Source organism: Rhinolophus ferrumequinum, chromosome X (assembly GCF_004115265.2).
Source record: "Rhinolophus ferrumequinum isolate MPI-CBG mRhiFer1 chromosome X, mRhiFer1_v1.p, whole genome shotgun sequence".
NCBI classification, from domain to species: Eukaryota; Metazoa; Chordata; class Mammalia; order Chiroptera; family Rhinolophidae; genus Rhinolophus; species Rhinolophus ferrumequinum.
In genome coordinates, this window is record NC_046284.1 from 93,052,574 (window position 1) to 93,071,167 (window position 18,594).

General features: G+C 37.7%; 1 protein-coding gene across 1 annotated transcript in view; it reads left to right on the forward strand.

Moving 5' to 3' along the window:
• Positions 1 to 18,594, forward strand: part of MED14 (mediator complex subunit 14) — a 74,694-nt gene that overhangs the window by 30,642 nt on the left and 25,458 nt on the right. The window contains exons 14-16 of the mRNA XM_033118945.1: positions 4,911 to 5,105; positions 5,488 to 5,622; positions 8,171 to 8,247. Coding sequence (XP_032974836.1) covers positions 4,911 to 5,105; positions 5,488 to 5,622; positions 8,171 to 8,247 — 407 coding nt within the window. The remainder of the gene's footprint in view (positions 1 to 4,910; positions 5,106 to 5,487; positions 5,623 to 8,170; positions 8,248 to 18,594) is intronic.

Here is an 18,594-nt window from a genome sequence, read left to right on the forward strand (position 1 = left end):
GAACAATAATGAATGTCAACTACAATTCTATATACATAGTTACAGGAAGCGGAGTACAGCATTAGTAATAGAGACAGTGGAAATGTAATGGCTCTGTGCGATGTCAGAGGGATAGTGGATGGGGGAGGGGAGTTAGCACTGTGTGGGATATAAATGATAAATATCTAGTACATTGTTTTGTACACCTGAAAGTAATAAAAAAAAAAAAAAGAAGAAGAAGAATGGATACAAGAGGGACCAAGGAGGATGGTAGATTTTATGGGAAGCCCAACAGAAGAAGAGCTAAACTTGTCACCTTCTCGCTCATCTCCCATTGTACTTGGAAAATGGGTTTTGCATTTCTCATTAACTTGAACGAGGGAAAAAGATGCTTTGTATATTTGTAAATAAATGAGAAAGAACCTGGGGGGGGGAAAGTGCCCTGTGTGGTCTGACATATCTTTTTTTATACGTGTTTTCAATTAAAGTTGACATTCAACATTATTTTCTATTAGTTGCAGGCGTATAGCATAGTGGTTAGACATATAATTTACAAAGTGATCCCCCTCGATTAGTCTAATACCCACCTGGCATTATACATAGTTATTACACATCATTGACTATATTCCCTATGCTGTACGTTACGTCCCTGTGACCATTTCGTAATTACCAATTTGTATTTCTTAATTCCTTCACTTTTTTCACTCAGGTCCCCAACCCCCTTCCCATCTGGCAACTATCAGTGTGTTCTCTGTATCTATGAGTCTGTTTCTGTTTTATTTATTTTGTTCTTTAGACTCCACATATAAGTAAGATCATACGGTATTTGTCTTTCTCTCTCTGACTTGTTTTACTTAGCATAATACCCTTCAGGTCCATCCATGTCCCAAATGGGTAAGATTTCATTCTTTTTTTTTATGGCCAAGTAATATTCCATTGTATATATTGTGTATATATATGTGTGTACATGTATTGTATCTATATGTTGTATATATATTGTATATATATATGTGTGTGTGTGTATATGTGTATATATGTTTATATATATTCCACATCTTTATCCAATCATCTATTGATGGACACTTAGGTTGCTTCCATATCTTGGCTATTGTAAATAATGCTGCAGTGAGCACAGGGGTGCATATATCTTTTTGAATTAGTGTTTTGAATTTCTTCAGATAAATACCCAGAAGTAGAAATTCTGGGTCGTAAGGTAGTTCTGTTTTTAATTTTTTGAGGAACCTCCATACTGTTTTCCGTAGTAGCTGCATCAGTTTTCAATCCCACCAACAGTGCATGAGGTTTCCCTTATCTCCACATGTTGTTTGTTGATTTATTGATGATGGCCATTCTGACAGGTGTGAGGTGATAGCTCATTGTGGTTTTAATTTGCATTTTTCTGATGATTAGTGAATCTTTTCATATGTCTATTTGCCATGTGTATGTCCTCTTTGGAGAAATATCTGTTCAAATCCTGTGCCCATTTTTTAATTGGATTTTTAGTTTTTTTGGTGTTGAGTTGCATGAGTTCTTTTTTTTAATTTATTGGGGTGACATTGGTTAATAAAATTACGTAGGTTTCAAGTATACAATTCTGTAATACATCATCTATATACAGAGGGTGCCAAAAACATGTTACACATTTTAAGAAAGGAAAAAACTGTATTAAGATTGTAATACTCAATATATACTGATAACAAAAGATGAATACAAGTCACGTGTATACAATTTTTTTGGCACTTCTGGTATTGCATTGTTTGTTTACCACCCAAAGTCAAATCTCTTCCTGTCACCATATTTTTGACACCCTTTACCCTTTTCTACCTCCCCCTCTCCCCCACATGAGTTCTTTATAAATTTTGGATATTAACCCCTTATTGGATATATTGTAAGTATCTTCTTAAATTCAGTAGGTTGTCTTTTCGTTCTTTTGATGGTTTCCTTTGCTGTGCAAAATCTTTTTAGTTTGATGTAATCCCATTTATTTTTTTCTTTTGTTTCCTTGCCCGAGGTGACAGATCAGAAAAAATACTACTAAGAGCAATGTCAAGAGAGTTTATTGCCTATGTTTTCTTCTAGGAGTTTTATGGTTTTGGATCTTACATTTAAGTCTTTAATCCATTTTGAGTTTATTTTTGCATATGGTATGAAGGTGGTCTAGTTGCATTTTTTTGCATGTATCTGTCCAGTTTTCCCAACACCATTTATTGAATAGACTGTCTTTACCCTATTGTATATTCTTGCCTCCTTTGTCATAGGTTAAGTGACCATATAAGCATAGGTTAATTTCTGGGCTCTCTATTCTGTTCCATTGGTCTGTGTGTCTGTTTTTATGCTGGTACCATGCTGTTGTGATTACTATAGTCTTGTAGTATAGTTTGATATCAGGTACTGTGATACCTCTAGTTCTTTCTCAAGATTGCTGTGGCTATTCAGGGTCTTTTATGGTTTCATATAAATTTTAGGATTATTCTAGTTCTAAAAAATGCCATTGGTATTTTAATAGAGATTACATTGAATCTATAGATTGTTTTGGGTAGTTTGGACATCTTAACGATGTTAATTCTTCCTGTCCATCATGTGCATAGCATATGCTTCCACTTATTTGTATCTTCAATTTCTTTCTACAGTGTAGTCTGACATCTTAAGTTAGAGTTACTTATGTAAACTAATAAATCTCATTGATGTGAATTTCACTTTTTTCTGAATTTTTAAACACCAGCTGTGGAACTAGATTTGGCACATGACAAAGGATTGTTGTTTCATTTCTTGGTGAGCTTCCCGGTCGACCTTTGAAATGATATGCAGAACATACACACAATAATCAAACCTGTGAACACACAAGGATCTCTTACGCTGAGCCACACATACACAAAATGGTTGTAATTTATTATTTTCTGAACTTAATTCAGTATCAACAAAAAGCCAGGCTTTAGTTTCATTACTAGTTATTTATTATGAAGCAATAGTTTGGATCACAGGGTTTAGACCAAAACAGAATGTATATTACTCACTTAGGGATGACATACTCACAGAAGTAGAAAAACTGCTACCGTGGACGTTAAGAAGAACAGAGGACAGGCTTGCTGCCTTCAAATGTCTTTCTGCCGTTTTACTTTTCTCAGATTTATTAAGATATACTTTACATGTAGTAGAAATTCAATTTTTTTTGTCTTGATTTTTAATAAATGCATGCAGTTTTGTAACCTTTATCTCAACAGAACAGCTATCCCCCCAAATTCCTTCATGCTGCCCCTCTGTAATCAGCCCCCCTCGGCGCACTGTCAGTTAGTGACCACTGACCTGTTTTCTCTCTGTCTGGTGTTGCCTTTCACTCTAGTTTCTTTCACTCAGCATAATGCCCTTGACTTTCATCCATATTGTTGTATGTGTGATAGTTCACTCCTTTCATTGCCTAGTAGTATTCCATGGTATAGATGTGCCAGTTTGTTTAGCCAGTCTCCAGTTGGAAGACATCTATCTGGGTTGTTTCCAGTTTGGGTCAGTTATGAATAAAACTGCGATAAGCATTTGCATATAGGTTTTTTGCGAATTTAAGTTTTCATTTGTTTTGGATATGTAACTGGTATTGGGATTGTTGGGTTATAATAGTAAATGTATGTTTAGCTTTATAAGAAATGGCCAAACTGTTTTCCAGTGTGGCCAGATCATTTTGCATTCCTGTCAGCAATACAAGAGAGTTCCAGCTGCCCTGCATCCTTGCCACTTGGATTGCAGTTTTTGCCTTTTTTCTTTTTTTATTATTAAAGTTTATTAGGGTGACAATTGCAGTTTTTTTTTAATTAGCCATTCTGATAGATAATGTCTGATAGATAATGTCTGATAGATATTGTAGTCTTAATTTACGCTGCCCTAATAACTGATGATGCTGAATGTCTTTTCATGTGCTTATTTGTAATCCATATATCTTATCTTCTGTGGTGAAGTGTTCATATTACTTTTCATTCTTCCATTTTCTCAGGTGTATCTGTGATGCTTGGGTGTTGGCCAATTTCCTGAAAAGACAATCGGGAAGGGTGCAGGGGAGGGGTAAGAGAGGTAGGAAGAAAGGGAAGTGTGTGTGTGTCAAGAATGGCATTTATTTCTCTGACTAAAGTATTTAGGGGACTTTTCTTACATTTCAGGTAGACCTTGAAAATACTAAACTGGTATAGTAGCTAAGAGCAAGGTCTCTGGAGCCAAACTTCTGGGATCAAAGCATGAGTTCATCACTTCTTAGCTCTGAGACCTTGGACAAGTAACCTAACTTTTGTGCCTCAGTTTCCTCCTCAGAAAAATGAAGATAAGAATCTCTGCTTCACAGTTATTAGGATTAAATGTGTTAACATCTGTCAAGTAGTTAAATAGGACACGGCACATAGTAAGCTCTCTATCAGTGTTAAATCTTGATGATATTGTTCTCCTTATCCTCACAGTGACTACATATTTCAGTTGAACAATCAGGGTTTATTTTTATGTGCTTCCAAGTACGAGAGATAGTTGTCATTTTTCTCTGCCATAATAGTGGAATTCTTAGGATGTTTTTTAATGGTTAAGTGAGACAGCAGGGCATTTTAAAATATCACTTTAGAAACTCGAGCAGAACTACTGGACTTAAGCATAAAATTTTTTGAATTTGTAAACTAAGCTATGAATATCAAGAACACTTAATGTGAATAGTCTAAATGTCCCATTTGCTATATAGTTTATGGTTGCTTTTACTGTTGTTCTTTAGCCTGATCTAATTTTTAGAAAACAAATTATGTATTTACTAGGAATGCTTCATTTGACATCATGATTGATTTGTTCTTGTTTAAAGAAAAAAGACATTAACGTTAGATTTACAATTCTGAAATCTACCAGTATAAGGAGGAAAATGTCCAATACCTAATCATTTCTCTGAGTCTCCTTTCTCATTTGGGCCTTTTTAGGTTGTGGAGATGTTGGAGGTTCCCAATAAACCCACACAGCTGTCATACAAGTACTACTTCATGTCTGTCAATGCTGCAGATCGTGAAGACTGCCCTGTCATGGCACTCCTGCTGCAGCAATTCAAGGAAAACATCCAGGAATTGATTTTTCGTACAAAAACTGGCAAACAGCCTCGAACCGGTACCAAGCGCAAGGTATGATCACATAAGGAAATGAGCACAGAATTTGTGTGTATTAATTTTGTTGTGTTCTTCAACTGTTTTTAATATGGGAAAGAATTAGATCGGGTTTTTAAGAGACTGGGCAGCAATAAGGTTTAAGTAACAATTGTCTACATTTCTTGAAAATGCTTCTCCTTGAATTAATAGTTAATTATATGCCATTTTCCACAAGAGAGCTTGTTAAATACACAGTATTTACTATTAAACTTCCCTTGTTTAGACCAATATTTGCTCAGTAAATGTTTGTTGAATGTATAAGATTTTTGGTTAACCTTGAGCTTTGTCAAATAGTTTAGCTACCTTAACTAGTTACATCATGTGTACTTTTTTACCCACTTATGTTCTTAAATTCTAGTTGTCTGATGATTCGTGTCCAGTAGAACCCAAGAAAACCAAGCGATCTGGAGAAATGTGTGCCTTCAATAAAATTCTAGCTCACTTTGTTGCTATGTGTGATACAAATATGCCATTTGTAGGACTTCGGTTGGAGGTAATTTTTTAATACAATTTTGGGGACTCTAAATGAAAGAGTAATTTTTAAAATGCTTTGCTAAAGCTACATGGATTCCATTAGAATCAGAATGGTTGTACTCTTGTTCATTTTGGGAGGTGTGGGATTGAAATCATAGTATCTCATGGTATACATGTAAACCATAAATTATTTCATCTCTCTGATTCAAATTGCTCTTTATGGAAATGGAAAGTAAATTCTTTGCAGTTAAAAAAAAGGGACAACTTTTGAGAGTTAACATCTTGTATACCTCTTAGTAGGAGTATTATTTAACTCTGTTAGGGATGGTTAGTTGATAACAGGCAGGAGTGGCTTACTTTTGAGTTGGTGAAGCCATACATATTGCATACACACTAATAACATTGTGTTCCTTTCTGAGAAACAGGTCAGAAAGAATATTAAACTAAATTTACTTTTGTCATATGGAGGAAGCGATAGACTTATGCAGAATTAGTGTTTTTCAAGAATACACTGCTGTGATAATCCAGCATGAGCCCAAAACATGAAAGTAAAGGGAGGTAACAGAACCTGTATTTTAATATTTCCAAAAAGGGCTTTAAACCAGGATCGGCAACCCTTAAAAGTGATACACTAAAACCTTATTTCCCTCCAGTTTAAAGTTTTATTTTTGTAAGCCTCCTCCCCTCTGTAAATTACTGTGAATGAAGAGATCTGGAAATGTGGAAATGGTTTATTTCAATTGAGCTGATGATGACCATCTTGGGAAGACTTCTTGAAAATATTTTCACACTTTAGAGCAGGGATCGGCAAACTTTTTTAAAGGGTCAGATAATAAATATTTTACGCATGTGGGTCATATGGTCTCTTATAACAGCTACTCAAATCTGTTGTGTGGTATGAACCGGCCATCGTTGATATTTAAACAAATGAGCGTGTCTGTGTTCTAGTAACACTTTACATACAAAAACAGGCAGTGGGCTGGATTTGGTCCATGAGCTCTTGTATGCTGACCCCTGCTTTGTAGTGTTTCGGGATCTGAAGGAGGCGGATAAGGTGTGACATTGTGAAGAGCAGCAATAGCCCCGAGAAATCCAAGCCCAGAAACGGGCACCTAAAATAGATACTCCTGTCCTCAGTGTCCCAGCTCCTAGAGCTGTGAGCTTGATGAATGTCCTCTTATTTGGGTACTGGCCATTGCTCCTAAACTGTGCAGGCAGTGTCCATGCTTCGTATTTGCTTGACTGGGTTCTTGGGCTTTTTCATTGTGCCATATGGATTGATTGTATGAATATCATTCAGTTACTACCTTTGCAGTGCGAAGGGAGACTACATGGTGCCCAGGGGCTATGTAATGCAATTCTTTCCTCTCCCTGCCTGCTCTCTTTCCCCCTGCCCACAGGCTAGACATCGCAGAAACTAGTGTCTTTGTGGTGCCACATAGACTGACACGTATAGATACGTGTTCTCTCTTTCCTCCTTCTCTGTGCTCCTAAACTGTTGTGCACGTAGGACATGTAAGCACATTCTGTAGTACTCTATTATACTCAATCAAACTCTTTAAAGCTTACCTACTTTTTCTCTCTCAATGAAAAAGACATGTTAGAGACAAAAGCAAGCACATTTGCTGCTTAAAGGAATTTATATGAGATGTGAACAACTAAATCTAACCTTACCAAGGATGTTTATATCCCTGATCCATAGAATAAAGGCAATATTTTTGAGCCCTCCCACACTTCACTTCCTTTTGAATCTGAACCCTTACTGATGATTTGGTCAACACCTCTTTTTCTAAACCTCTGCTTTTCCCAGGCTGAAAGAGCAGGGCTCAGTCAAATACTGAGGGCTGCCTTAAATCCTTGCTGGAACAAGGTGGGTATAAATAGTCTACCATAGAAGATCTGGGAATATTTGCCAAAGGCAAGCATTTCTTTGGTAGATAGGTGGCTTTCTGGCATACCTAAATAACCTGTAGTTCCACAGATTGGGTCTCAGGCACTATCCCTGCATTTATCTTTTAACTCACTTTCTGAATCCTCCAATTGGGAATGGTACCTCATTTGGGGAAATGCATATTGGAAATCTTTTCTTCTTGGGTTTCACACAGGAAATAGTTTGTTAAAAATAAAAATGTATTCCAGAAAAGTTATAAATTAAAAATTGTTTGTGATTAGAAGTGAGATATGGCTATCATTCAGACTGTTTCAAACAAACATAATTGAATGACACAAGAAAGCCAATCTTATTTTACAGTTGTGTCATTTGGAACCACCAGAATTGATTCTGGATTACTTTTGGCTCTCTACAAAAATTGGTTCAGTCTCCCGAATTTTGAAGATTTGCCCCTTATGGAGGTGTTTTTTACATACAACCTCTGAATCATCTTTTGAGTTTGGCTGGACTTAATTTAGTTTCCCAGGAAATAAATGATGTGGCCAATGCTCATGCCTAATACGTTGTAACTGTGGCTGTAGAACAGATGCCACGAGAATAGGCAATAGTACTTAGAAAAGGTAGTTTCCTTTGTAAAACTGGTGGTCTGATATAACCTGTGCTTTTTTCTTTCCAGTTGTCCAATCTGGAGATTCCACATCAAGGAGTACAAATGGAAGGTGATGGCTTCAGCCATGCTATTCGTTTATTGAAGTAAGTGCCTGTCGTGTGTCCCATTTGGTGCCACACATTGTAAGCACCCCGCCAGAGCTGCTCCTCTCCATCTGTGAGACAGCATAAAGCAGAATTCAGAACCTGTGGATGGCGTGGATTTCTACATAGAATTACTAAGGTCTGGCGAGGATTATTTCACCTGCTGAGTGGAGATCCAGCACAGCTTGATATTTTAGGATGTCTTTCCTCTGCATTTCTTTCTTTCATTCAACAGATGTTTCCTGAGTGTGACTATGTGTCAGGCTTGAATTCTGTTAGGGTCCTTCCAGATACTGTGGGTTCATGAAGCAGGGGGATCTGGGCTAGTTTGGAAGTCAGGAAAGGTATCACTGAGGAAGTACCAATCGGACTCTGACTGCAGGAGAGGTGAGAATTAAAGTAATGGGGCCTTGGGTGGGGGTGGGTGGTCCTAACCAGAGGGGTAACTGCTCTTGGGAAGACTTGGAAGCAAGAGAGCTCAGCATCCTGGAACTGAAAGAACTTCAGCATGGCGGGAGTGGGGAGAGGTGAAGCTGGAGATGTACACAGGAAGGGGTCAGGTCCCGCAGGGCTTTGTGAGTGTCCTTAAGGAAGTAAGACTATCCTGATGGCAGTGAGAAGCCACCAGGTGATTTTAAGCAGAAACTGACATCATTAGGTAGTTTTGAAAACTCACCCTGATAAACAATATGGAGAATAAATTGGAGAGGAACAAGACTGACGTGGTGAAACCAGTTGTTGAAATGGTTCACACGAGAGTTGTTGATGGCTTGGACTAGGGGAGGTTCCACAGGGACTCAGGAGATGAAATATTCAAGGGTTGGTGATTAGATTGATGTTGAAGATGGGAAAGGAGAAGGTGGCAAAGGTGACTCTCTTAGTTTTATCTTGGGCAAATGATGGATGGGTGGTTTCTGAGATAAGGACACTGAAGATGTGAGTTTGAAGGGGCTTTGCTAAGTTTGAGGTGCCTGGCATCCCTTTGGGCAGGTAGGGGCAAGTGTCTCAAGCTCAGATGCCAGGTCTGGGCAGGAGAGGTAGATGAGTCATCACCAAGGTGGTAGTAATTGAGTTGAGATAGTACCGTGTTTCCCTGGAAATAAGCCCCAGTTAAGATCAGCCAGACGGATGCCCTAATGCGTCTTTGGGAGCAAAAATTAATGTAAGACCTGGTCTTATTTTTGGGGAAATAACAGTATAAGACCTGGTCTTATTATCGGGGAAACACGGTAAATTAGATCACCAGGAAAGAGAATACAGGGAGATGGGCAGCAGGCGTGGTTCTAAACAGATGGAAGCCAAGGGGCCAAAGGATGCTTAAAAGGAAAGCTAATACAGTGTGTGTGCTTCATAAGGTGACCATAAGGTGACGGACTTGCAAAGCTAGCATGCCATTTAAGACGTCAACCTTTGTCTTTCTTTTAACTATTAGGTGACCAAACTGAGATTCAGACAAAGGAGTCTGGCTTTAGAGCCATCTTGTTTTTCTGTTGTTTTTTGTAATTAATTTTATTGGGGAACATTGGGGGACAATGTGTTTCTCCAGGACCCATCAGCTTCAAGTCAAGTCGTTGTCCTTCAGTCCAGTTGTGGAGGGTGCAGCTCAGCTCCAGGTCCAATCACCGTTTTCAGTCTTTAGTTGCAGGGGCTGCAGCCCACCATCCCATGTAGGAATCGAACCAGCAACCTTGTTGAGAGCTCGCGCTCTAACCAACTGAGCCATCTGGCCGCCCGAAGACATCAACCTTTTTGATGCAGAAAACATTTTCTTTTTTCTTTTTTTTTTTTTTTTGACATTTGTATTGTTCCTTAGATGTTGCTTAATAATACAAACCATGTAAGCAATTTATATTGATTGAATTCTTCTGTCTGACAAGAAATGGCAGCTCTACAGTTTGAACCAGCTGGGCTTTAATTTTTGTTACTTGGGAATCAGTTTGTTTCTGTGGAAGGCGGGAAGGGCTAGCAAATGGCGGGGCTGAAGAACTCGAATAGCTTCCCTTCCTGGCTATCTCAACGCCATCTCTATGAGCCGTTTTCAGGAGACGGAAAGCTAGTCTTGCAGTGGAAATCAATATGGAAAATGTAGTACTTTTAATGTAATTGCCCTTGGTTTTGAATTACTTCTGCTTAAAATGCAGGGTATTTTTTTTTCTTTTTACTCTTCTTGGCAACTGCAGATAAGTAGATGATGTTAACATTTGTATTCTGTTCTCTTAGTTATGTTTTTCGTGTTTTGCAAGAACTTTAAAATATCTTATGCTCAGTAGTTTTATGAAAGAAATTTCAGTTCCCTTTTTGAACTCGAGAACTCATAATAGTTCTGCCTAAGAACGAAGCACTTCGTAGTTTTCAGCTTCATTTTACAATAATTTTTAAGAAAGTCTGTACTGTATCCTGGCTAATATTTTCTTTAATTAAAACTTAAAAGGAAAATATATTGAAATGAATAAATTAAAGATAACTGTCCACTATATGCTGCCCCTTATGGGGGGTAGGTAGAAGTGAAGAAGGAAAAAGTAAACAAATGTCTAAATATGACTTTATTAAATTAAAATCCTGCATAGATCTAATTAGTATGTGATTGCTCTAATACATTTCATCTTCAGAAACTGTTCTTTATGCTTTTAGTCCTAGATATATTAATATTAAATGGGAGTATGAGTTGATACTTCAAAGCTTTAAAATCAGCACATTTTTCTTCTCTTTGCAAAAATATGTTCTGTTCTTGTTCAGCTTACGTCCTTGAAAATCTGTTGAGCAGGCCTCCTTGATGTATCTCTGAAAGTATCGTGGCAAACACCTTAGATTGCTATGGTTCACGGACCTGTTGCTTTGTGCGGATTCAAAAGAGCCTTGATTCTACAGCAAAAACGGCACGAGGCTCAAGCAGCATGCTCATGGTGCCTGGTTTTGAGCTCTTGAGCAAACCTCCCACCTTCTGAACTGACGGTACAGTAATGGGCAGAGATGCTGGTCCTCTCGCCACATCCACAAGGTTTTTTCATCTCCTCCATTGTGTTTCTTTGCCTCTTGTAGCTTATGCACATAATGCATAAGCCCAGCTCTTTTTTGCAAGTTAGGGCTCAGCTTATGTCAGTTGTGTGACTCAGTCCTTCTGCATATGTATGTACAACCTTTATAAAACCCTCTTCACTTTCCTTGTAGGCACAAGCGCTTCTTTTACTAGCACTTTCAGTGATCGCCCCGGTTTTGTACCACAGGGACATGATGTGGTTACTGATGTTTGTAAAACCTCTCAAAACGAAACTGACACACACAGTACGTGATGGCCAAAAAGGAGCAGTGCTGGCACACATCTGCCCTAGAACACCAAAGCCAGCTTCCTAAATATGTTCAATACTTGGAATTATAGGAGAAAAATCAGTCAGGAGTAGATATTTAGATCGAAAAACTTTTTTGAGTTGGTAGAAATTTTCAGATAAGGTTAATCTATTGTCTAGGAAATGTCTTCCTCAGTTCTTAATTTTTGGCAAACACAGTAGTTTGAGTTTGTAACCGTTTTGTCAGGTTTTCCTTTTGGGGAACCTGTTTTGTTTTTCCCCTCACATAATAGTCATGTAGGGAAAATTAAAATTATAATTTTGGTTTACTTTTATTCTCTGTTACGTTTATAACCTTAAAAGCAAGTGAATGTTTTACAGGTTCCTTGAAGTAGAGCCAATTATATCTATTGCACAGATTAAGAAAGTGAGGGAATGCATTTTCAGGGTCATGTTGTCCCTGACAGCATAAACTAGGAGTCTTACATTAGTTCTTCCTTGAAAATGTGCTGGCTTCTGTGTGTTCATTTTCTAACCAGATGGATTTCACGAAACACCGGTTTTATGTGAAAAGAAGGTAACGTACTGCATTTATATTTTCAAAATCAGGATTTAAAAATCTATCTGAATTGGCTGCTTTGTAACTCTTAATGGGTTAGGGTTACATTCTGAAGGGTAAGCGTAGGCAAAAGTCCTCGGTATGCTTATGAAGTTGAAAAGCATATATGCAGTGTATGTGACTCCTGTATAATAACTACCCCAGACAACATTGGATGAAATCTTCTTGGTAGTGATAAAAGATATATAGTATGAAGGATTAACTTTTTGAAAACTTAAAAAGCTGTACATTTAAGAGGAGCTATAATGGAATTTTTAATTAACTGAGAAAATTTCAATAGTATGTTAATTCGATTTTTATACAAGCTGTAGACCTTTCTTCCCCCCTGCAGATTTTATTTTTTACCATATGCAATCTCTCCTTTTTGCTCTCTTAAAGTTGCTTATTCTAGGTCAGTGGTTCTCCACCCCAGGGTGGTTTTGCCCTCTAGGGGACATTTGACGATGTTTGGAGATATTTTTGGTTGTCATTAAGTGAGAAGAGGGGGTGGAGGTGCTCCTGGCATCTAGTAGGTGGACTCCAGGGCTGCACAGGACAGCCCCCCGCAATAGTTCTCCAACCCACGTGTGAGTATTGCCGAGATTGAGAAACCCTGTTCTAGGTGTTACACTCTGAATAAGAGGCCTGAACCCAGTGATTCCATGTTTCCAATTATATTCATTGTTTTTTGCCTTAGATATCTATAATCACTCTACCAAGTCTGAGAATTAATCCACCTTCCCTGTGAATTAAAGGATAATGTACAATTAAATGACATATTATCTCATTATTTCATCCGTTACTAATAAACAGCTAAAATATATTACCTCATAATGTTTTATGACAAATAAGATAGTTCATAAAGCTCCAACAGGAAAATGGATAGGTAGGTGTTTTAAGATACCAAAGCTGATACATTCCTTTTGTATATGTGATATATGTAGGGGACAATATGTATGTTAAATAAGCTAATACATGTAAAGCTCATCACAGTGAGTGTTACCTCTTCAAAGGAGAGAAGATAATGAATCTGAAACTTTGTCATGTCAGTCAGTGATCAAGACTTGGTTTACTGCAAGGGGAATTAACCTATATGAATATTTGCTGTATTAGCCACCATAAGCACTTTATATGGTGGTTGGTTTTTTGTTTTTTTTTTTTAAAGATTTTATTGGGGAAGGGGAACAGGACTTTATTGGGAAACAGTGTGTACTTCCAGGATTTTTTCCAAGTCAAGTTGTTCTCCTTTCAATCTTAGTTGTGGAGGGCGCAGCTCAGCTCCAGGTCCAGTTGCCGTTGCTAGTTGCAAGGGACACAGCCCACCATCCCTTGCAGGAGTCGAACAGGCAACCTTGTGGTTGAGAGCCCACGCTCCAACCAACTGAGCCATCCGGGAGCTCAGCGGCAGCTCAGCTCAAGGTGCCGTGTTCAATCTTAGTTGCAGGGGGCAGAGCCCACCATCCCTTGTGGGATTTGAGTTGAACCAGCAACCTTGTGGTTGAGAGCCCACTGGCCCATGTGGGAATCAAACCGGCAGCCTTCGGAGTTAGGAGCACGGAGCTCCAACCGCCTGAGCCACCAGGCCGGCCCCCATCACTTTATATGTTTTGTTGTGTTTTAAAATCACTGACACATGGTAATTATTTATTTCCATTCTGTGCTTGGGAAACTGAAATTCAGAGAGTTTAAGAGTCAGAATTAAAATGCAAGTTCCTGACTCCAGTGCCCTTTCCACTGCATCATCCTGCCTTCAAAGAATGATTATATAAGTGTTTTGTTTCCCTTAGTTTTTCCTTGAGGATGCTCCAGATAGATTTCGTAGAAAGCTAGTGTCCTTGCTTTTCTTTTTTATTTCAATTAAAGTTTATTGGGGTGACAATTGTTAATAAAGTTACATAGATTTCAGGTGTACAGTTCTGTAATACATCATCTATAAATCCCATTGTGTGTTCACCACCCAGAGTCAGTTCTCCTTCCATCACCATATGTTTGATCCCCCTTACCCTCATCTCCCACCCCTCTCCTTCTTACCCTCTGGTAACCACTAAACTATTGTCTGTGTCTATGAGTTTTTGTTTCTCATTTGTTTGTCTTGTTCTTAATGTTGTTTTTGGTTCATAGACCACGTATTGGTGAAATCATATGGTTCTCTGCTTTTATTGTCTGACTTGTTTCGCTTAGCATTATAATCTCAAGATCATCCATGTTGTCACAAACGTTCCTATTTCATCTTTTCTTACCGCCAAATAATATTCCATTGTGTATATATACCACAACTTCTTTATCCATTCATCTATCAAAGGACATTTTGGTTGTTTCCATGTCTTGGCCACCGTAAACAAAGCTGCAATGAACATTGGACCACAAGTGTCATTATGTGTAGATGTTTTCAGATTTTTTGGGTAGATACCCAGGAGAGGGATTGCTGGGTCATATGGTAATTCTATTCGTAATTTTTTGAGGAACCTCCACACTGCCTTCCATAGCGGCTGCACCAGTCTGCATTCCCACCAACAGTGTATGAGGGTTCCTTTTTCTCCATAGTCTCTCCAACACTTGTTACTATTTGTCTTAATGATGATAGCCATTCTGACTGGGGTGAGGTGATATCTCATTGTGGTTTTTATTGGCATTTCTCTGATGATTAGTGATGTTGAGCATTTTTTCATATGTCTATTTGTCATTTGTATGTCCTCTTTGGAGAAATGTCTCTTCAGGTCCTCTGCCCATTTTCCAATTGGGTTGTTTGTTTTTTTGTTGTTGAGTTTCATGAGTTCCTTGTATATTTTGGATATTAGCCCCTTATCGGAGGCACTGTTTGCAAAAATCTCCCATTCAGTTGGTTGCCTCTTTATTTTGTCGATGGTTTCTTTTGCTGTGCAGAAGCTTTTAAGTTTCATATAGTCCCATTCATTTAATTTAGCTTTTACTTCCTTTGCCTTTGGAGTCAAATTCATAAAATGCTCTTTGAACCCAAGGTCCATAAGTTTAGTACCTATGTTTTCTTCTATGCAGTTTATTGTTTCAGGTCTTATGCTTAAGTATTTGATCCATTGTGAATTAATTTTGGTACATGGTGACAGATAGCAGTCCAGTTTTATTCTTTTGCACGTGGCTTTCTAATTCTCCCAGCACATTTTATTGAAGAAGCTATCTTTTCTCCATTGTATGTCTTTTGCTTCTTTGTCAAAAATTATCTGTCCATATTTACGTGGTTTTATTTCTGCGTTCTCAGTTCTATTCCATTGGTGTATGTGTCTGTTTTTCTGCCAATACCATGGTGTTTTGATTATTGTTGCCCTATAGGACAAGCTGAAGTCAGGGAGTGTGATACCTCCAGCATTGTTCTTTTTTCTTAAGATTGCTTTGGCTATTCAGGGTCTTTTGTGGTTCCAAACAAATCTGATGGTTTTTTGTTCTATTTATTTAAAAAATGCCATTGGGATTTTGATGGGAATTGCATTAAATCTGTATATTGCTTTGGCTAGTATGGCCATTTTAACTATGTTGATTCTTCCAATCCATGAGCACAGAATGTCTTTCCATTTCTTTGTGTCGTCTTCAATTTCTTTTAAAAATGTCTTACAGTTTTCAGCATATAGGTCTTTTACATCCTTGGTTAAGTTTATTCCTAGGTGTTTTATTCTTTTTGCCACAATTGCAAAAGGAATTGTTTTTTGTATTTCTTTTTCTGAGATTTCATTGTTAGTATATAGGAATGCAATGGACTTTTTTTACATTGATTTTGTAGCCTTTATTCGTTGACTGTTTCTAACGTTGATTGTTGGTGGAGTCTTCGGGGTTTTCTATACATAGCATCATGTCATCTGCAAAGAGTGACAATTTAACTTCTTCATTTCAATTTGGATGCCTTTTATTTCTTTCTCTTGCCTGATTGGTTTGGCGAGGACTTCCAATACTGTGTTGAAAAACAGAGGTGATAGGGGACAGCCCTGTCGTGTTCCTGAACGTAGAGCAAAGGGCTTCAGTTTTTCACCATTAAGTATGAGATTAGCCGAGGGTTTGTCATATATGGCCTTTATTGTGTTAAGGTATTTTCCTTCTATACCTATTTTGTTAAGTGTTTTAATCATAAATGGATGTATCTTGTGAAATGCTTTTTCTGCATCAATTGATAAAATCATATGATTTTTGTCCTTTATTTTGTTTATGTGATGTATCACATTGATGGATTTGCGGATGTTGAACCATCCTTGTGCCATGGGAATGAACCCACTTGGTCGTGATGAATAATCTTTTTAATGCATTGTTGTATTCGATTTGCTAGAATTTTGTTTAGGATTTTTGCATCTGTATTCATCAGAGATATTGGTCTGTAGTTTTCTTTTTTTGTGTTGTCCTTACCAGGTTTTGGTATCAGCGTAATGTTGGCCTCATGAAATGAGTTAGGGAGTACTGTCTCTTCTTCAGTTTTTTGAAAGAGTTTGAGCAGGATTGGTATTAGATCCTCTTTGAAGGTTTGGTAGAATTCACTAGTGAAGCCATCTGGTCCTGGGCTTTTGCTTTTGGGAAGGTTTTGGATGACTGATTCAATTTCGGGACTGGTGATCAGTCTGTTTAGATTTTCCAGTTCTTCATGGTTCAGCCTAGGAAGGCTACATGTTTCTAAGAACTTGTCCATTTCTTCTAGGTTATTGAATTTGGTGGCATATAGTCAGTCCTTCATAGTATTCTTGGACGATCCTTTGTATTTCTGTGGCGTTCGTTATAACTTCCCCTTCTTCATTTCTGATTTTATTAGTGTCCTCTCTCTCTTTTTATCTTAGTGAGTCTAGCCAAGGGTTTGTCAGTTTTGTTAATCTTTTCAAAGAACCAGCTCTTTGCCACATTGATTTTTTTCTATTGTCTTTTTGTTCTCTATTTCATTTAGTTCTGCTCTGATTTTTATTATTTCCTTTCTTCTGCTGACCTTGCGTTTCATGTGTTCTTTTTCTAGTTCTTTAGGGTGTAACAGGAGGTTATTTGGGATTTTTCTTGTTTCTTGAGATAGGCTTGCAATGATATAAATTTCCCTCTTAAAACTGCTTTCGCTGCATCCCAACAATTTTGGTAGGATGTATTTTCATTGTCATTTGTTTCTATGTATCTTTTGATCTCTCCTCTAATTTCCTCTTTGGCCTGGTCGTTCTTTATGTTGTTTAATCTCCAAGTATTTGTGGTGTTTCCTGCTTTCTTTTTGTAGTTGGTGTCCAATTTCAAAGCCTTTTGATCAGAGAATATGCTTGGTATGATTTCAATCTTCTTAAATTTGCTGAGGCTAGTTTCATGTCCCAATATATGGTCTATCCTTAAGAATGTTCCATGTACACTAGAAAAAAATGTATAGACTGATGTTTTTGGGTGAAGTGCTCTATAAATGTCAATTATGTCCATTTCATCTAATGTGTCATTTAGGGCTGCTGTTTCATTATTTATTTTCTGTTTGGATGATCTATCCATAGCTGTTGATGTATTTAGGTCCCCTAGTATAATTGTGTTTTGGTCAATTTCTCCCTTTAGTTCTGTTAGTAGTTGCTTGGTATATTTTGGTGCTCCCTTTTTGGGGGCATAAATATTGATGACTGTTATGTATCTTGTTGTATAGTCCCCTTTACCATTATGAAATGTCCATCTTTGTCTCTTCTTACCTCTTTCACCTTGAAGTCTGTTTCATCTGATACCATTATGGCTACACCGGATTTTCACTGGATACTATTTGCTTGGAATGTCAATTTCCACCCTTTCATTTTGAGTCTATGCTTGTCCTTGTAGCTGAGATGTGTCTCTTGGAAACAGCATATGGTTGGGTTTAGTTTTTTGATCCAATCTACTACTCTGTGCCTTTTTATTGGTGAGTTCAGTCCATTTACATTTAGGGTGATTATTGATATGTGAGGATTTCCTATCATTCTCTCTTTAGTTTTCTGGTAAGACTGTGTCTCCATTGTTTCTTTGCTTTTTTGTTGTTGTCTATTATTTCTGTGTGGTGGTATTCTGTGATTTTTCCCTGTGTTTCTTCTTTTATTACAGTATGTATTTCAGTTCTTGATTTTTTTTTTTTGAGTGGTTACCATTACGTTTATGTAAAGGAAAGTTTGATATTTAGAGTATTCCATTTTCTTCAGCACGCTTACTTTCTCCATTCCCATGTTCCAGTTCAGGCCTTTACTCTCCCCCTTTTTGTGTTTTGGTTGCCACAAATTGTCCCTGTTGTTGGTGGTCGAATAAGCTCCTTTAGTATTTCTTATACTGCAAGTCGTGTATTAGAAAATTCCCTCAGCTTCTGTATGTCTGGAAAGGTCTTTATTCCTCCTTCATATCTAAAGGATATCTTTGCTTGATGCATTATTCTTGTCTCATAATTTCTCTCTTTCAGTAGTTTGAATATTTGGTTCCACTCCCTCCTGGCTTGTAGAGTATCTGCTGAAAAATCTGATGATAATCTAATGGGCTTTCCTTTGTAGG